The 19,776-nt window shown below is 34.8% G+C and overlaps 1 protein-coding gene across 1 annotated transcript in view; it reads left to right on the top strand.

The window, feature by feature from the left end:
- ABCA12 (ATP binding cassette subfamily A member 12) overlaps positions 1 to 19,776 on the top strand; it is a 168,926-nt gene that overhangs the window by 67,590 nt on the left and 81,560 nt on the right. Inside the window, 7 exon segments of the mRNA XM_044913734.1 lie at positions 1,210 to 1,308; positions 1,310 to 1,396; positions 3,048 to 3,226; positions 9,530 to 9,642; positions 14,058 to 14,133; positions 17,673 to 17,791; positions 18,850 to 18,956. Coding sequence (XP_044769669.1) covers positions 1,210 to 1,308; positions 1,310 to 1,396; positions 3,048 to 3,226; positions 9,530 to 9,642; positions 14,058 to 14,133; positions 17,673 to 17,791; positions 18,850 to 18,956 — 780 coding nt within the window.

Genomic DNA, 19,776 nt, shown 5'->3' with positions numbered 1-19,776 from the left:
GTCGTCATATATGCAGTGGAGATAAGTCAAAAATGAATTTTCTATGTATAGATACGTATTTTTAGAGTAGTTGGAGCAGGGAAGGGATGTAAAAATTAGGATGACATATTGATGCCTGTGTCAGCAATCTCTCGGATTCTTCTTTCTTTCTCTTTACTGCTTTTTGCAACCCTTGCAAAAATGAGTGGAGAAATCATTTTGGAGTGAGTTTATGTGTAATGTTAAGAAAGAGGTATGGATGAATGACTAGAAACTTGGCACTTACAGTATATCCTAGAATAAGTGGATCCTGTCTTGCTCCATTCACTTAGAAGTTGCGTCACTGGAAGGCAGAGCATAGCTTTTGTGACATAATCTTAAAGGGGAAGGTAAAGTTAATTGGTCCTCACCTCACAGGGTTATAAGAATTAATTGTTAGGAAGGACCCATTAAACATTATAGCTAAATATAATTGGTTCTGTAAATACCTAAACAACTTAAAATGGTGAATGTGATCACTATTATACCTGAAATTAGCGCTGTGTCTGTGACTGGTCTGTACTGTGAAATATATGGAGGGCTCATGATTCCATTATGGAAACACTTTCCAATTATTGCTGTTGTGAATTATATACCTTTATGTGTTTTCATTTATATGTTTTCCTTTTCTCTTCATATATATAATTCCTAAATGAAGCATTTGCTTTTACAAATGAAATATAATCCATGTTGGTCCACTTCTCTAAAAAACACACTGTGGGTCTTGGATGCCAAAACTCCTCCTCTCTGGAAGTCTTCCAAAGATGGCAGCCAGTTGCCCCATGAAGTGTCACAAAGATTTAGGACACCCAGGTTTGCTGCTAAATGCCCAGGAAAAACTCAGATTTTTTATGTCTGAAGATTTTTGTCAGAAAAGATCTGGTGCATTTAGTTTCTCTGGTGAGAGACAGGAAATTAGTTCATTTAAATGAACTAATTAAATGATATGAATCATTTAAAACATAACAATGACAAGAATTACCATATTCACACATTCTCTTGTAACTTTTCATAAATAAACCAGATGTATTTTAGTGTTATTAAAATAACATTATAATATTAAAATACTAGCTATAATGCAGGGCCCTAAAATCGCTATTGTGAAGGCAAGTCAGTTTCCTTGAAGACTAGACTACTATATATCTATATTTATTAACATTATTATCCCACTCTTCTCACACATATTTTTAGCTGTTAGAGGAAAATTCAACTTCAGAAGACATACGAAGAGAACTGTGTGAGAACTATCCAGACTATACCACTCATTATGCCTTCTCTTGGACAACTCTAGGGAAAAAACGTTTTTAACAAATTTTGTCTATCCAATATGACCTTTTTAGAGTCTTCGCTCCATGAACTAACAAACCAGTTCTCTCAGGTGAGTGTAAATATTTTAATTTGATCAAGACCTCTTAAGCAATGAAAGGAAATGTATTGTTTCCATTCTTGTATCCACAAAGTGATTCAACTTGAGTCAGAGTTAAGTCCATAGCTCACATGGACTGGGAAATGCTGACCGAAATATGTGCTCACCCTTGGCTTGGATTCCTCACACAGAGATTCACACAATATCTAATTCTAAGTCATGTCTGCTTTCCATTTAAAGGTGCAGGATTGAAATGATTACACTGTTGAACCAAAAATATTGCATTATGGTTGTTGTAGACACATCTTTGTAGATGGTTTTGCTATATGGTGAATGAAGATTGTTTTCTCTGAGATATTTAAGTAAGATTACTCAGGCTGTAATGTAAGTTTAATAATTTGACTATTGGAGCCATATAACCCTCAGAAATTAGAATAATGGGTTATCTTTTTAATTTTTCTCACTAACATCAAACCTACTTTGAAAAGCTGATTTTTGATGAAACAATATATCCCTCTCCTCAAAACATTGTACATTAGGGGCAAGGACTTTATACTGTAAAGTAGTAATGACCACATCTACATGCTATTCTTAAACTATGACATGCAAAGAAGGCACCCGTAGTCTACATGTAATGAAACCCCACATACAATGAAAGATCACAAAAATACTCAGAATTTTCTTAAAATTTTATAAACAGGAATAAATGAAACATATCCACTTCTGGTATTTTCCTCTTGATTCTCTGAATTTTATTATAATTTTTGTTAAGTACAGAATGCTTGAATTACCTTTAGTAATCTGAGTTTTCTAAATGAAACAGATTAGAGACACTTATAATAACCCTAATTCAACATAGAGCACTTAAAATGCTTTCTAAACAAATTCGGCAGTCATGTAGGGTAGAATGTGTGCTTAAGAATGCATTGTTCAAAATCACATTCTCTGCATGAAAGAACTTGAATTACAGCTGAACAAAAGCCTAACTTTACCAGTATGAATGAGTTTATTAAGAAAATTACTTTGGGTTGGAATATAATGAAGAAATACTTTACTTTGAAAGTACTCACTGGATCCTATGATCCAGAGCAGGAGCAAAAGTCACAGTTTTTGTTTGCTTATGATATAAGATATTGTTACATAGGTTCACTCACTATAAATCATTTATTATAACTAAAGTCCCTGGTATGGCAACAAAACTTCGGAAATATTTTCTTCCATTAAGTATGTGTGTATGTGTAATTATAGTAGCATATATATATAGATTTAAGCATTCTCAACCCAAATAATAAATAATAAAAATTTGCTAAAAGATACAGAGAAGATATGTCTGTAACTCCTAAACAAGATCCTAGGGAAAAGCAAAAACATTACTCAGAAGCTAATTTCATTTTAAGAAATTAACTTTAATTTCCAAAAATGCAATTAGAATATTTTGTATAAATATACCTTTGTTAACCAAAATTTCTGGAGGTATAGGAAAAAATCCAATTATGTTTAAGGATATTAGAAATGGTTATAATTTTTCCAAGTAAAGAATGACTTCAAACTATATGACAATCAGAATTATGTGAAAATCTAAATTTTTAATGCTTTTGAAAACAATAAGCCATGTGATTAAAAATGCTGAACTCCCATTTTGCCCTGTTTGTCAATTTGTAAGATATCAAGTAATCCCAGTAACCAGAAGACAGTATTTCAGGACATGGTCAAAATGCTGTCCTTCTTCTCACAAGTCCAAGAGCAGACGGCTGTGTGGCAGCTTCTTTCTAGTTTTCCAAATGTGTTCCAGAATGATACAACACTAAGCAGTCTACTTGATGTTCTTCAAAATGCAAACAGGTAAGAAAATGTAAGAATCGAGTGGGACAAATAAGTCTTTTTATATTTTTTAGGGTGTTAGTTAAGCAAAGAAAAAACACACACTTCAGTCATCAGAGTTATCCAAGAGTATGTGAGGAAGTGAGGAGGGACACTAATCTTAACAAATCTATTTTCAGTTGTTATTGGAGACCTTCTGAAAAAGAGGTGTGTAACAGGACCAGCGGTAGATTAGAACATTGGCTCACGCTCATTCAGGACAACCAGAACTCTGCATTTAGCATTTAAACTGCCCAAGAATAAACTGTCCCATTGGGTTTTAGTTGATATCATTCAATATAAAACAACCTGTTGGTTTGAGTTTTAAACTGAGCCACCTCAGTGGGGTTGGCTCCCCTCGTGTGCAGCCAACCTGTAAATGATCTTTCTAAACCTGCATATTGGGTTGGCTTTATTTGACATATATGACCAAAGATTTGAAGTTATTTTTGCAGGAGAAACCCCTTTAAAGGCTACTTTCCCTATAAAAGTGTTCAGACTGTGGCCAGCATTTAGAATTTAATGGACTTGCACTTAGGTTTTGACTTGGACTCCTATCTAGCTAATTTGGAAATGTGCATTAAAAACGACAACAACACTACATCAATAACTATCAATTATTGTGTGTCTGTTACATATCAGGCACTTTACTGAGCCCCTTATATATACCACATTAAATCCTACAACTAAACTACTATTTATTTTATAAATGAGCTGACAAGAAGGTCATGAAAATTAAATATTTGATGATTATGCAACAAGGAGGGTTTACACCTGGGTTTTCTAACTCCAGAATCCAGGCTGCCTCTCTAATATGTCATTAAGAGCATAATGTATTCCATCTCTAATGTCTGAGGTACCAGAAGAGAGTGTTCTCATATTCTTTGGAAAACTTCCAAGAGCTTATGTTTGTTCAAAGACCTTATAATAAGACCTTATGTTGGTACATTAATCTCATTTAATCCCACAACAATGCTTTGGAATTGAGACAACAGATAACCCCATTTTGTAGAAGAGGAAACAAATCCTTTCAAATGACCAGCCCAAGGTTCAAGAACTAGTAAGTGGCAAAGGCAGGACCTGAAGTCAAGGAATCCGAATCCAAGTCCTATGCTCTTTCCACAATAGCCAATCATAACTAAATTACAGAAGAAGCAAGATATTAAGAAGTTTGGTTCTTTAGACTGGTCCTCATTTTAGCACTTAGGGTAATTTTCACCCAGAATTTTGGCACTTCATCCTCTTGCTCTTATTTATATTCTGTCTTAACAAGCAAACAGGTAAATCAACTAAAGGAGAAGGAGAATCATTTGAATCATATAGCATAGCAATAAAAAAGAATCAAAGTAATAATCAGACCACAGTAAGACATCACTACACACTCAGTAGAATGAATAAAATTTATTTAAAAGATGGACAACCCCAGCTGTTGGCAGAACAAACAGAACTCTTTGGAAAACAGTCTGATAGCTTCTAATGAAGTTAACAGTAGGGCCCTATGATGTAGCATTCTACTCTTGGGTATTTCCCCAAGAAAATGAAAATGCAGCCCACATGAAGACTGGTATGTTATGTTTACAGCAGATTTATCTGTAATAACTAAAAATTGGGGGTAAAGAACAAATATCCATAAATAGAAGTGCGAAAGAATTATAGTTTATTTATACATTGGAATCCTCTCAACAAGAAAAACAGATTACTGCATCACACAATAATGTGAATAAATATGATGGATATTATGCTGGCAAAAGAATCCAGACACCCCCCGAAAAAAGAACCTACTGGATATATAGATATTATTCAATTTATATGAAGTTCTCAAATTGATAAAATTAATTTATACTGTTAGAAATTAGAACAGTGGATCCCGGGACAACTGGTGGGAGCATGAGGAAACTTTCTGGGGATTATTGAAGTGCTTTGTATCTTATTAGCATGGTGGCTACATGAGTATATACATTTGTTAAAACTCACTGAATTATCACCTAAAATAGGTGCATATTATTGTGTGTGAATCTTACCTCAATGAAATTTGGTTAAGAAACAACAAATAAGGGCGCCTGGGTGGCTCAGTCGTTAAGCGTCTGCCTTCGGCTCAGGTCATGATCCCAGGGTCCTGGGATCGAGTCCCACATCGGGCTCCCGGCTCAGCGGGAAGCCTGCTTCTCCCTCTCCCACTCCCCCTGCTTGTGTTCCCTCTCTAGCTGTCTCTCTCTCTCTCTGTCAAATAAATAAAATCTTTAAAAAAAAAAAAAAAAAGAAACAACAAATAAAAAACAAAAATCCCACTAAATGATATTCCATAGGAGGTAGAAGATCCAAAAAATACTTTAGGGTTAAAAATAAATAAATAAAATATTTTAGGCATCATTTTAGTGAAGTAAGTTATACAGGATGGGCATTTTACTGTGGTTATTTTAATTATCTTAAAATTTAAAATAAAATTATTGCATATTATAGCATTATGCAATAGAGCATCTGTCTGGTCATGATTACAAATGTTGTAAACCTGTCTACATAATAATGAAAAAGAACACAGAAATAGCTAAAAGAAATGGCTTCAAATTATTTTAAAGTAAATGACATTTGGGGTACCTGGATGGCTCAGGTCATGATCTCAGTGTTGTGAGATCGAACCCTGTGTAGGGCCCCACGCTGGAGCCGGCTTGGGATTCTCTCTCCCTCTCCCTCTGCTCCTCCCCTCCCCCAGAAAAAAAAAAAAGGTAAATGACATTTGACTTTAAACAACTCTTTTTTTTTTTTTTAAAGATTTTATTTATTTATTTGACAGAGAGAGACAACAGCAAGAGAGGGAACACAGCAGGGGAGTGGGAGAGAGAGAAGCAGGCTTCCCGTGGAGCAGGGAGCCCGATGTGGGGCTCGATCCCAGGGCCCTGGCATCATGACCTGAGCTGAAGGCAGACGCTTAATGACTGAGCCACCTAGGCACCCCTAAACAACTGTTTTTTTTAAGTGGTCAATATTTAATTTAGTTATTATTGCTAATTTATACATAATTTATGTTCTTTCTAATATGGTAGCCCTTGGCTATCTAATATGGCTTTCTAATATGATAATTGCATGTGGATTTTGACTAAAACTCTGAATTTTTAACTTTATTTAAATTGTAAACACTGATATTTGGTTCAGTTAATGGTAAACCTTTTTGTATGTTTGAAACAATGTTAGTATATGAACCTACTTTTTCATCTGTCATTATAATGAAATCTAAATGCAGATTAAATATTTTCTTTTAAAAATTTATTTTTTTTAGAGAGAGAGTAAGCATGCATGCAAGCAGGGGTAGGGGCAGAGAGAGAGGGAGAGAGATCCTCAAGCAGATTCCCCACTGAGCTCAGAGCCTGACCCAGGGCTGGATCCCAGGACCCTGAGATCATGACCTGAACCGAAATCAAGAATCAGCTGCTTAGGGGCGCCTGGGTGGCTCAGTCGTTAAGCGTCTGCCTTCGGCTCAGGTCATGATCCCAGGGTCCTGGGATCGAGCCCCGCATCGGGCTCCCTGCTCTGCGGGAGGCCTGCTTCTCCCTCTCCCACTCCCCCTGCTTGTGTTCCCTCTCTCGCTATCTCTCTCTCTGTCAAATAAATAAATAAAATCTTTAAAAAAAAAAAAAAAAAAAAAGAATCAGCTGCTTAACTGACTGAGGCACCCACACTCCCTGAGATTAAATATTTTCAATGAAAATTTAGCATTTGAGTTGAGAGGCTCCGTAAATTAAAATTCATGGGGAATTTTGAAAACTTAGAACAATAAAAATCTTTAAATATTTCATTAACAATTTTTATATTGATTAGCTATTGAAGTGATATTTTGGATGTATTGGATTCAGTAGAATATTTTATTAAAATTAATTTCATCTGTTTCTTTTAACTTTTTTAACATGACTACTATAAAATTTAAATATGTGGCTTGCATTATATTTCTGTTGGAGAGCCCTTTTTAAACCATTTTTTAAAGATAAATATTTATTATTGTTATTAAACTGATAGTGTCATTAAGAGCCATAATTTCCTCACATCAATTACTGTATACCAAATTAGGGTCTCATTGGTTTATCTTACCCTTGTTGATCAAGTATTAGGGGATAAATGAACTCAACAAAAACTTTAGTCATTTCCTTCAAAACTTTTTGTATTATTGAGTTATACATCATTATTAACCCATCACCAAAGCCAGATTATATAATGTTAATCTCATGACAGAAATTAGCAAAAATGAAAAATCTCAAAAAATTCAAGAAGTACATATGGAAAAAATATATGTGATTGTCACCATTTATGAGAAAGCTGTGCTGAAATACGAATCATGAAAACTCTTTTATAAAATTATCTTTACTTATAGGGTGACTTTTTTTGCATAACTTCCATTTTTATATGATAAAGAGCAGGGAAAAAATCTATGAAATAAAATAAAAATATTTTGATCAATAAATGTTTCAAAGGATTTCAGGGAGTATGAGGGCCAGGTGTCATTATTTTTAAGTTAAACATTTTGTTAGAAAAAGATGAATTAAGTCTACTGACATTTTATTAATGATATTCATAACAATAATGTTGACAGCTTTAATGATATTGCCAATTGTTCAGTCTTTGAAGGTGTTACTCTGAGACAGCAGATCAGGTGACTCAGGCAGAGGGCCAACTTGGGAGAAGGCTGGCAGAAATCTATAACCTGAGACCGTCTATCTGGTCTCCATGGTCACCAGGATTCAGAAGCACCCCAAAGTCTGAGAACCAGGAGATTCTTAGGGCAAATATAAATATGCCTGAGGTATCCACTGTTATGTATATAGAGCAGAGATGAGAAAAATACAGCTGTGCCTCTATGGCCAAACACAATAACGAGTTAACAATGCCCGTGGGCTCTGTGCAGAAATGTTCTGCCCTCCTCCTGCCCAGCAATGTCGGGCAAAGTTTCTGTGCCAGAGGCAAGATGTAGAATGGAAAGAACATAAACTTTGAAATTAGACAAAATCAGCTGTACTTACGAATAGCTGGGTAAACTTGTCTACGTTATGTAATTTTTTGAGCTTTAGCTTTCTGGTTGTAAAACAAGGCAAATAAAGTAGACTTTATGGAACTATTAGAGGACTAAATCAAATTACATACATGTTTATATACACGTATGCACATATCTACATGTGTACCTCATTATACTAGAAACTAGGAGATACTCAAAATTTATTTTTCCAAATACAGCTTTTATTCACAGCTAGGGAACTGAAATTAAAATAACCTTAATCTAAATATTAAAAATTTAAAAAATATTATAGAAAACCATGAAAGTATGTGCACATACTATATCTATTGCTGGAGTGAGCCTTTAGATGACTAGGGTACATAGGGAAAAACTGTTAGCTAATTTGTACAATTAACCCTATAATGGCAGATTGTTAATGAAGCCTATTGTTCTAGTTACTACTCATGTAAATTAAAGCATTGTCCTTGATTATTGATATAAATCACAGTATTTGAGGAATTCAGATGTACAATGACAACTTTTTTTAATGTACTAATGACAATACAATGTACTTAAGAAACAGTTGTTTCTTAAGAAACGAATTCCTTTTTGAAAATGTGGAATGAACTCACATATAAGTGAATTTGCTGATTGGCCTTCCCCAGTACAGACTGCCCATCTTATTTGTAACATAAAAATTCTAGAAAGATAATGCCAGTTAGTCTCGATATTAATTTTGAGCTACCCCTGGAGTAGTGCCTATTGGACACTTAGAGAATAGAAAGCAGTCTTTAATTAGGGCAAGCTCCATTTCTTTTTCAAAAACATTACCACTTGTTTAGCAAAAGATAAATTTTAATCAAATGCATAAATAATTTTTATTCCTGAAATGGGGTCCTTTCTCTCTGGGCTTGATTTTTAATGAAAATAATTTCCAGTATTTAATCTTTACCTTAAAAAAGAAAAAAAGACACCTTTTCATCAGACATTGCTATTCCTAACCACTTATTTTTAAGTCTTAACAGAAACAACTGATGTGAACTTTACTCCTTTACTTTTAGGCTGTTGAGTTCCCAAGTCTTTAGAATCCAGGAAACGTTTTAAAGTGCTCTGTCTGGTTCAACATTTTGGGAGGATTTTGTGCATGAACAGACAAACAAGTAATTAAACAACAAAAGCAGCATCTTGTCTCTTATGCTGTAAGAATAATTTTCTATACTGTAGCCATTTTCTCCTTGAATTAACCTTTTGTTTTTATCTGCAAACCCTGAAATGCGATCTGGTTTAATTGTTTTTCGACTCGTTAGTGCGCTGCAGGTGGTGCAAAAGGTTTATCCACATGTCACAACTAACGAAGGTTTCAAAACTCTCCATAAATCTGTTAAACATCTGCTGTACACTCTGGACTCCCCAGCTCAAGGTATTGTACTTCCATCTTACTATATTCAATTATGTGACATGAAGCCTGTTAGAAATACAAAACAGAGTGCAACCAAAGTAATCATTTATAGATGATATTATTCTTAGGTAGACAAATATGCCTCGACTAAATCTGGATCTCTGGCTAATCAAAGAAAGGGAGAAATGACCGAAAAAGAGGCTGTGACTTTCTAGAATTTTTATATTTAGGTGAAAATTCTCTCTCTTAGCTTGTAAAACTATGTTTATACTTGGTATATAAAATAAATCTCAGGACCAAGCCTCAATAAATAGATTTCTACCACTTTTTGGAACAAAAGCCTACACAGTAAAAAGCAGTATTTTTACCCTCATTTTCAAATTTTGGCTTTTTAAGCAGGATGAATCTTTCATTGGTAAAAACATATCCCTCAAATAGCCATCTTGAAAATACATGACGAACATCAGTGTGTGAATAGATTGGTATAAATCTGCTGTCATTCCTAGTAAGATAAGCTATAGCATGTTGTTAGCAAGTCATGTAATGTCACCTTTGCATATATAAAATAGCATTATATACCACATACATGGAAATACACAGATCTATACACACAGACACATATAGACAAAAATTTAGGGCTGTAAAGAATAAATCTCTACTTTCAAGTACCACGTAAAATGTTTGGTTAGCATTTACCTCTTCTGAATGGGTTTAGAGTTATGTTTTCTCAGCTGAGTTTGTCAGCTTTCAAATATGTGGATTTTACCCTTAGATTACAAATTAAGTATCCTGAGAGCATCAGGTCACAAGCTGATTATACTCTTGCTCATTAAACTGTTAGTTTTCTTATGGATAGCAAGTTTGGATAGGCTTTGGAGAATTCTCATTGGATGGTCTAACACACCATTGGAAACCAATTTTTGTTAGGCTGGAGCATTTTTTATATCTACAATTACAGAATTGATTACTAGCTTGCAAGATTGATTGTAAATTTAATGGTCTTGACAAACACTGGAAAAAAATGCTTGCTTTTTAAAAAAAAAGTCCAGCTCAGAAAACTAGACTGTACACTAACAAACACTAGTTATTTCCTCTGTATTTTTTTATTTGCATTTTGAAGACTTGAGAACTTCGAGTTTCTTCCTACCATTCTTTTTCTTTTCATCTTCAGACTCACACCTTATAATTATATAAAGTAGAGGGATAAAGTTAAAAAAATTCTTACAAAGGACAAAAGCCCATCAGTGGTCTGCTTAGAAGCCAGAGAAGTAAGCAGCACTTCTAATTAACTGAGGCATCAAAACACTTTTTCTGGTGAACAGTACAGCTCAGTTTTCAATATTTAGGAATGGCCATGTCTCATGTCTGTGCATATGCTAATGATTTTCACATGTATTAAAACATGTCTTTGGATGGTCAGGTTGACCAGGAAATACATTCAAAGAAATGTGTTGCTGTTTATAAAATTTGAGGTGCTTACATTCATTTTTTTTTTAATTTCTTACACTTGTGACTTCATCAATTTGAAGATTAATACAGTAGCATTAAAGTCAATTCCTGAAAGTCATTAGCTCCAAATCCCTACCTGCTCGAGCAGAAATTTTGTGGTCTTTGAAAAAGTCTTCTAGGTATTTCTTGGAATTCTTCAGGGAACTTAAACTTGTCATTAAAGGCTGAACCAGTGACCCTAGCTCAACAGTGCAGGGGTCTCTAGCCCCAGGAACAGATATCTGCCATGTTGCCAAGGCCACCTGCTGCTTAGTCTTCATGGCTTATAGCAGTATTTGTGAAACCAGCACACTTCTCCTTTAAGTGTGTACTCAGTTAAGCGGGAGTGGGGTGGTGTCTCACTCATTGCCTGGGCTCTCTCTAATGTATGACAGGGTTCAGATAGCTTTGAAAGTCTCATACCACTCTTTCAAAGAAGGAAAATAAGAGGTAATACTTTCTGTGCAATTCTAAGGGCTTTACTATCTTAAATCACTTTCTTCATGAAAATAAGTCTGTGAGATAGAATTATTTTATTTTACGGACAAAGAAGCTGAGGCATAGGGAGGCTCGGCGCTTTGCCTATGTTAGTCACCCAGCAAGTGACCGAACTGAGATTAGAACCTGGATCTGTCTGTCCCCAAAGCCAGTAGCCTTGAACTCTTTGCCAGATGGCCTTTTATTTACTTTCTGGGACATATACATACCTGATTTCAAGATATTTCGTGTGGTCATGCGAGTACCTGCCATCATCAGACCTCAGAATGGCTCCCACTTTCAGCCACTGTAGAGTTTGACCCATCATGACAGATTCCTTCCCACATAAGTTTTCCTACAACCATCCCCCCATTCCTCTCTGTGCTCTGACTACAAACCTTTCTGATCCCCTGTCTGAGATTCAACACACTTTCAAGTTTCCTTAGGAAACTCCTCAGCAACCATGATAATACGGAGATTCTAATAAACAAGAAGATTGTCTCCTAATTTCCTGTCTTAGGGATCTAATTCTCAGCTCTGCCCCAGTGAAGATCCCTGCCTCAGTTAATATGCTTTAGTATTTCCATTTATAAACACGGAGTTTTGAGAACAGAGATTATCTTTGTGACTCATTGAAGTTTGTTCTTTTGCAAAGTAGTAAATTATATGAAATTACTTCTTTAAATGGAAAGCCGTCCTTACTGATGAAGAGGTTATTTGTGTACTAGGTTTCTTTCTATGTCAATGGGTGCCATTTTTAAATATGCCTAATCCTACAAATAAAAAAGAAGTAATATCTATTTAGTACATTATTTCTTCCAAGGTATTTTATAGTCCAGAGGGAAAAGTGGTCAAGGGGAAAGGTCCTTACTCAGTGTCGTCTATCATTGATATGTACAAAATTAATTTCTATTAGTTACTCATTTTAATAGCTTAATGAGGAAGACAAACTTCATAACCATATAGTATACAAATGCCAATAAACTTGCTCAGCATTACATAAGAATTCAAACTGAGCAAGATTTGGTCTTGGAAAAATGGTTTATATACTTTTACATTGCAAATGCATAAATCTCAACAGAGCTGTATCCTTGATTCTTCTATATATGCATGCCAACAAACAGTAGGTATTACCATTATTAACTGGGTTTATTTATTCTGGGTATCTTCATTCTTGGTTCTTTAACTCACTGCTGCATTGTTATCTTTAGAGTAATAAAATTCAGCTGCACCTTGAGTGGAGCACAGGAAAACTCCACTCTGCTGAACAGGAAAACTGAAAAAGCCCCTGTACTAGGAATGGTACAAACATTACTCATACAACTAGGAAAAGCCAGGTACTAGGAATGGTACAAACATTACTAATACAACTCTGATACAGAGGTGGACAAGGAGGTCTTTCATTTAGTGATAGTCTTTTTTACACACATACTAATTTCAATAAACTCATTGATCAGCACCAGAAAAGTATGGATGATTGCATAGTTTTGCAATAGGACCTTTATGGAAAGCCTTTAGAACACACTAACTAGGGACAATGGGAGAACTATTAACACCAGTAATAAAATAGCCTATTGAAAGAAATTGGATCAGTGTTAAAAATACCAGCACTGAAATATACTGGATTATAAGGAATAAGTAGTGTCTCAAGAGAAGCCTGCAAGAATTGATCCCATTTCCCTAAGGGGCTAAATGAAAGCTTTGGATTTATTTTTATTTATGCAGTAGCCATTAAAAGTACTCTCATGTTCAATTTTTCATGTGAATACTGTTGCACACTTATTCTTTTATGATACAATGTTATGTGGCAAGGTGAATCAGCAACCTATTTAACTTGGAGGGGCAATTCACAGTGTTGAATTAGACCTTCCCGTATGGTTTCCATTAGTTAGCGATTGCCTTCCACACTTTGAACCTTCGTATTATTTGAGACCACTCAGAACGGTTCTGTTAATATGAACCAATTTGCATTCACAGCTGCATTCATTTGAAATCAGTGGCTGCTTTTTGAAAGATGGAAAATATAGATTAGTGATAGCAGATGTTTCCTAAGGTACATTCTTGACAACTGAAGGCAAAAAAATCCAGTGACCTGTAAGACTGAAATTGGGCCTCATTTGTTTAACAAATCACGTGGTAGACAATCTGCATTATAGTATTCAAGAGTCACCTGTGCATACGGGTCTTAGGATAAAATAATGTTTTGACAGAGAAAGAATTTCTTAGAAATGCATGTGCTTGACCATTGGGGTTATTCTGATTAGCAGGCATCTATTACCTATAAATATCTTGAATGTTTCCAACAAAAAGAGCATAGATATGTTTTGTAAAATCCTTTGGAGAAAAATTCTGCAGATATTTCTGCATTTTCTTCCCATTTATTTAGCTGTGATGATTTTTGCTAAGAAAAATAAATCCTTGAAGCAAACATGTTTATTAAACACTTACTTACATAAATGTCATTTCTCTAGGTGGCCGTGATAATGTGACGCATGTGTGGCGTGAGGAAGATGGGCAGTTACTCTCCCCAAGCAGCCTGGCTGCACAGTAAGTCTTTCTTTGTTGGTCTGCTGGGTTTTTTTCTAAACTAATAGGTAACTTGTCTGAGTAAGCAATCAACACAATTTATAAACATAATTCTTTTATCAATTTGTAAGACTTTGAAATAGAAAAATCCACTATTGACTGACCAAGAAATGGACATAGCTGAAATGTAGTAAAGTTGAAACTTATTTTTTCAGATTATCCAGTGACACTTTTGGAGAATGCAACATGAGCATCTCTTTTTCAGTTGTAACATTGTATATAACTAGATCCAGTGTGTCCTGTCTCCACAGAGATCTTATGTCTCTGAGGAAAATCTAGGGGGAGGTCCAATTTCCAACTTGTTTAAGGTCTTTCATTATGAAAGTTGTATAAGCATCTAATTTTTCACATTACGATTTATTTTGGTTTTTAAAAATCACAGTATCTCTTAAGCCAGTCAAGGTAATACAAAATTTGTTTGCTTCCACAGCATTCACATAGGTAAAACTGTTTATAGATAATTTAATTTTGGACTCTTATGGGGCATGTAAATATGTTGTCCCCAAAACAGGCAGTGGAAATGACAGCAGCAGCGTTGGCTTCTAAAGACCATTAATGTAAGCAGTGCTCTGAAGTAACTGTAATAATCATAGTAGGGAATGCATGCAGGCGCCCGCAGAAGCTGATTGAAGTAAATTCCTATAGGCAAATTTAGAGACTAGATGGCCTGTTATGTAGACGTTGTTTTGGCCTGATAAATTATACTGTTGCAATTTTTTGACTCTAGTCCCAAAGGATATATTTCTGCTCTAATGAAATTTGTACAAATAAAATGAAATACAGGACTTATTTTTAGCCATTTTAATTTTTTTTCTGAAATAGGATCTATGCAGTTGTTTATAAACTTTCTATTATTTAATGAGAAGTTCTCGAACTCTGGATAAATTCTAGGCAAATTCCTTCCATAAACAGCTACCTCCTATGTCTGCTTCTACCTTTCTCCTCCCCTAAGGTGGCTGAACTAGGTGCTCTTTCCAGAGCAGTCAAGCAACCTTGGATAATTTTCCCCTAGCTAGGATGCCATGTTCCAAAAAATCAGGTCTTATAGACCATCAAAAATACTTAAAAAAAAAAGACCTTTGTATTGAGACGAGTGTATGCTTATTGTTGAAACCAGGTACCTTTACCAGAGCCTTGAGGCATCCATAGCATTGATAATACTAGCACTTCAGACCACAAATTCCACAAACAATGTAGTTGCTGGCAGCCAGCTGACAGTTTATTAGGAAGAATTCAATACTTTTAAGATGGTTCTTGTTGAGATTGATGAAATTAAGGGATTTCTTATATTTAGACTTCCTTTCCATTCCCATTTTAAAATAATCACAGAACGGCAATATCTGGCATAAGATAAAAGATTTTTTTGGTCCAGAATTTTCTAAAGAAGGCTGCTTAAAAATATTTTTCCCTCATTGCTCTTCTCTCTCCTTATTATTTTTGTCCTAAGGTTATTATTTGTATTATTCTGTTTGTGTGTGTGTGTACACTCACACAATGTACACATAAGCTCATCTTTCATTGCAAATATTCTTGGAAAATAAGTAGGATTATATACAAAAATACATAAATTAAATGTTTTAAAAGAATAATTAGATATTTATGCTAAAGCAGTGGAACATAGATATGGAATCTTAATTTTCAGAGTATATTAAATGTAATCGCCAAAGTCTTGGCAATCAGATGTTCTTCCTGAAACTAAGAGAATGGCTTAGATAATATTTCAAGGTCACTTTTAGTGCAACATTCTTCTACTTCTATTTTAAGCTTGAAAATTCACCATGAGAATCCTTTGTTCATTCCACATAGAGGGTTAGACCAATATTTTTCTTTTGAGCACTATACCAAGATGCAAATGGCTCTATGCTATAATAACTACAATACATGGAAATGATTACTTTTTTTTTTTTAGTGTGGAGGCTATCAATTGTATTTAATTTTTTTTATTTTTTTAAAGACTTTATTTATTTGAGAGAGAGAGAGAGAGAGAGAGAGAGAGAGTGTAAGTGGGGGGAGGGGCAGGGGGAGAAGCAGGCTCCCCGCTTAGCAGGGAGCCCAATGCGGCCTCCATCCTAGGACCCTGAGATCAGGACCTGAGCAGAAGGAAGATGCTTACTGACTGAGCCACCTAGGTGCCCCTATCAATTGTATTTAAATGAAGGTCAGCTATCTGACGAGTTAACTGTGCTCTGACTGCCACATTAGAGACTTCTCTTGCTGTAGATTTTCTCTTTAAAGTTCTTCAAGGACCCAGTAGTATTAACCCACATCTAAATACCCTAAGACTACTTTGACGTTAATGCAAACATTTTCCTACATGTTTACTAGCTATGCCAGGATGAGTGTCTTCCCTTAGTATTTGAATAAAATCTAAGTTAAACATCTGACAGAACTGGTTAATTTGTGTATTGTGCAGTTTGATTTGAAATAGATGGTCCCCAAATCAGCTATTGACATTTATTCTATCTCTCCTGTACATGAAATTCAATCATAAACACTGAGGGAAGATGTTACAAAATAAAGAGATGCAGCCTCATAGTTGAAGTGACAGAGCACGCACAACACACACATATTTACTCACTCATACTGATGCCTCAGAAATCCTAGGCTATATTCTCACATGCCAGTCAGTTTAAAGGGAGACCTGAAAGTGGTTAATTTGGAAACACTGAATTGGTTGTTTAAAGAAAAGGAAGGAACTTATATTGTTCAATTAGAGTCCACTATTTTTTTAAATCACAATTAAATATATTTATTTGAAGAATGTTATAGGTGGAAGGGATTAGCAGATCATTCAGCCCCCTGCATCTCATTTGACAAGGGAAAAAACTGAGGTCCAGAGGGGTCTGCCAGATTTAGAGGAGAAAAAGAAAAGAAAAGAAAAACATAGAAGACTCATAGGTTGTTCTTACACTGAAAAATTATCATTTAAAAAAAGAAAAAAATTATTCATTGTTTATCTGAAATTCAGATTTAACTGGGAGTCCTGTATTTCATCTGACAACCCTAGCCCCATAATTTTTTTCTTTCATATGGACATGCCTAGAAATAATCTTTTTTTTTTTTTAAAGATTTTATTTATTCATTTGAGAGAGAATGAGATAGAGAGAGCATGAGAGGGGGGAGGGTCAGAGGGAGAAGCAGACCCCCTGCTGAGCAGGGAGCCCGATGCGGGACTCGATCCTGGGACTCCAGGATCATGACCTGAGCCGAAGGCAGTCGCTTAACCAACTGAGCCACCCAGGCGCCCTGCCTAGAAATAATCTTAAGATCACTTATGACTGGATATTAAAATAACTAAATCTAATGTCCATGGAGAAGTAAGCGATCAGAGGAGACAGAGCCAGTGTGCACTCAGACCAGATGGAGGAAGACGTCCTACTTCCAAATTCGATGCCCGAGTCAACTAATGCCAAACAACCAGGGACTTAAATGATCTCAACAAAATAACTTTATTCTCTTTTTATATGACTTAATTTATATATTCTTTTCTAATTCTATAGGCTTCTAATACTGGAAAACTTTGAAGATGCTCTCTTAAATATATCAGCAGATAGTCCTTATATTCCTTACTTGGCATGTGTGAGAAATGTCACTGGCAATTTGGCCAGGGGATCACAAGGTAATACTCTTCTTAGTAGTCAAAATGCTGCTTAGGGTTCTAATTCTGTTCTAAAGTAGTAAGTCTTTTAAGACATTTGCTTAAAAAAATAGAAAGGTTTTTAAAAGATTTTAGTTTCCATACGCATGAGTTTCAGTTTGGTAGTTTGATATATGAAGGGAATATCTAATTGTGTTATTATATTATTACTTCTGTTCCTGCTGCTAGTACTTCTGGCCACCTGGACAAACTTTAATTTACGATAGCCATGTAACAGAGAATATGATAATGACCACCCAAACAAACTCTCCAAGTTTCTGGAATTATTAGTAGTTCATATAACCCTTCATGGCATTTTCTGTGTCCTTAATAATCTTAGTTATCAAAAAACAATGAAGAATGATAATATAGACTTCCCAAAGCATGTGTAAATTATATAAACAAAGGATTTTTGTGTGGCAGACTATTTTTACTTCCCACCCTTATACACCTTATTTTCAATTTTCTGCCTACATGGACAACCATGAAGATGGCATTTAATCAAATGTTTCTTTTCCTTTTTCAAGAGAAAATATCGAATTTCTCACCTTTTCCAAGGGATCTATATTTACTTTTCCCACACGAAAATAGTTTCTTGAGACTTAATGGCAAGCAAATAGCACAAGTATTTAAGCGTGGTCTCTGTTTACTAGGCTTGAATTAATCAAGGTTGGAAGGGTGTATATGTGTCACAGTGATTATGCAATCTATTCTCCCCCAAACACTTCAACTTAACAGTCTATCAAAAAGTCAGAAATAAAAGCAGATTTAGTTCACAAAGAGCCAAAAATGTGTAGCACCTTTGCTAGAAATATTTTTATCTCTAAGCAGAATATCTATGAATATTTTTAAAATAATGAACTCTCTAGTCTCCACAGTTCAAGGAAAGGTTAAATTTTCACTTGTCTTATACTTAGGTTGAACTAGGCCATTATCTTAGGAAAAACTTAGCAATAAATTAGGATAAAGGTGTTTTTCAAATGGGTTTCCTAAATGACCTTGCAGTTCACATAAGGTAAATCTTCTCTCTTCCTTTACAGAAAATTTAAGACTCCTGCAGTCCATAATTTCATTTAAAAAATCTTTTCTTCAAAATGGTTTTTATGAGGATTACTTTTCTTCAGTTCCTGAAGTCCTGAAATCAAAAGTAAGTCATGAAAGAAAAAATAAATAAATAAACCTTGACATTGTCTGTAATGCTCTGGCGAGATGTATTTCAGTTTAAGTTTTAAATCTGTATCTTCATAAACATTTGTCCTATTTTGACTAGATTAATGCCAGAAAAAGGGGGACAAAAGGGTTCTTGTGCTAGAAAATGGCATTTTGTTCTTAATTAGTGGATATCTCTATATGAAATGACCAATAAAGGCCTAATTGCAGTATTCACATACATAAAGGAATGGCTAATAATATAGTTACCTCGTTAAGCTTCGTAATTTCAGAATAGTACTCATAATATGATTTCTAATTTAAGTTGGCCTCAGTTTTTAAAACTACAAAAGTTGATCTTAAAAGCTAGTGTTTAGACTTCACAGTGTGCAAAAATCTCAGAAGTTGACTAACCTTATTTTTATTGTCATCAGAAGCAGAAACTAATAAATCATATTAAGATGTATGGTATTAAAAAAAGGAGGGAAAGCAATGAAAAAAATTTTAAACTCTGAAGTTTGAATTGGTTCACATTTATCTATTATTCTTTGTTTAGCTCATGCATATAGTATACAGGTTATCATGATAATTCATTTCTTAAATAACCCTATTAAAATTTGAAAGCAGCTTTCCTAGTAAGAACAGCAGTGTAATTGAATTTAGGTAGGCAGGGATAAAGCAAAATTAGAACTGGTTTATTCAGGGCAAACAAGATGACTTTCTGTATAGTCAAGATGGTCTAATTACATCCAAAACATATGTCCGTGTGTATTATAAGTAGGTAATGCTAGTGAGGTTACCTCCATTTTCTCCTGATC

This window comes from Neomonachus schauinslandi, chromosome 3, assembly GCF_002201575.2.
Source record: "Neomonachus schauinslandi chromosome 3, ASM220157v2, whole genome shotgun sequence".
In the NCBI taxonomy this organism is placed as follows: Eukaryota; Metazoa; Chordata; class Mammalia; order Carnivora; family Phocidae; genus Neomonachus; species Neomonachus schauinslandi.
Note: the sequence above shows the minus strand (reverse complement) of the source record. Positions and strands in the feature narration are given on the sequence as shown.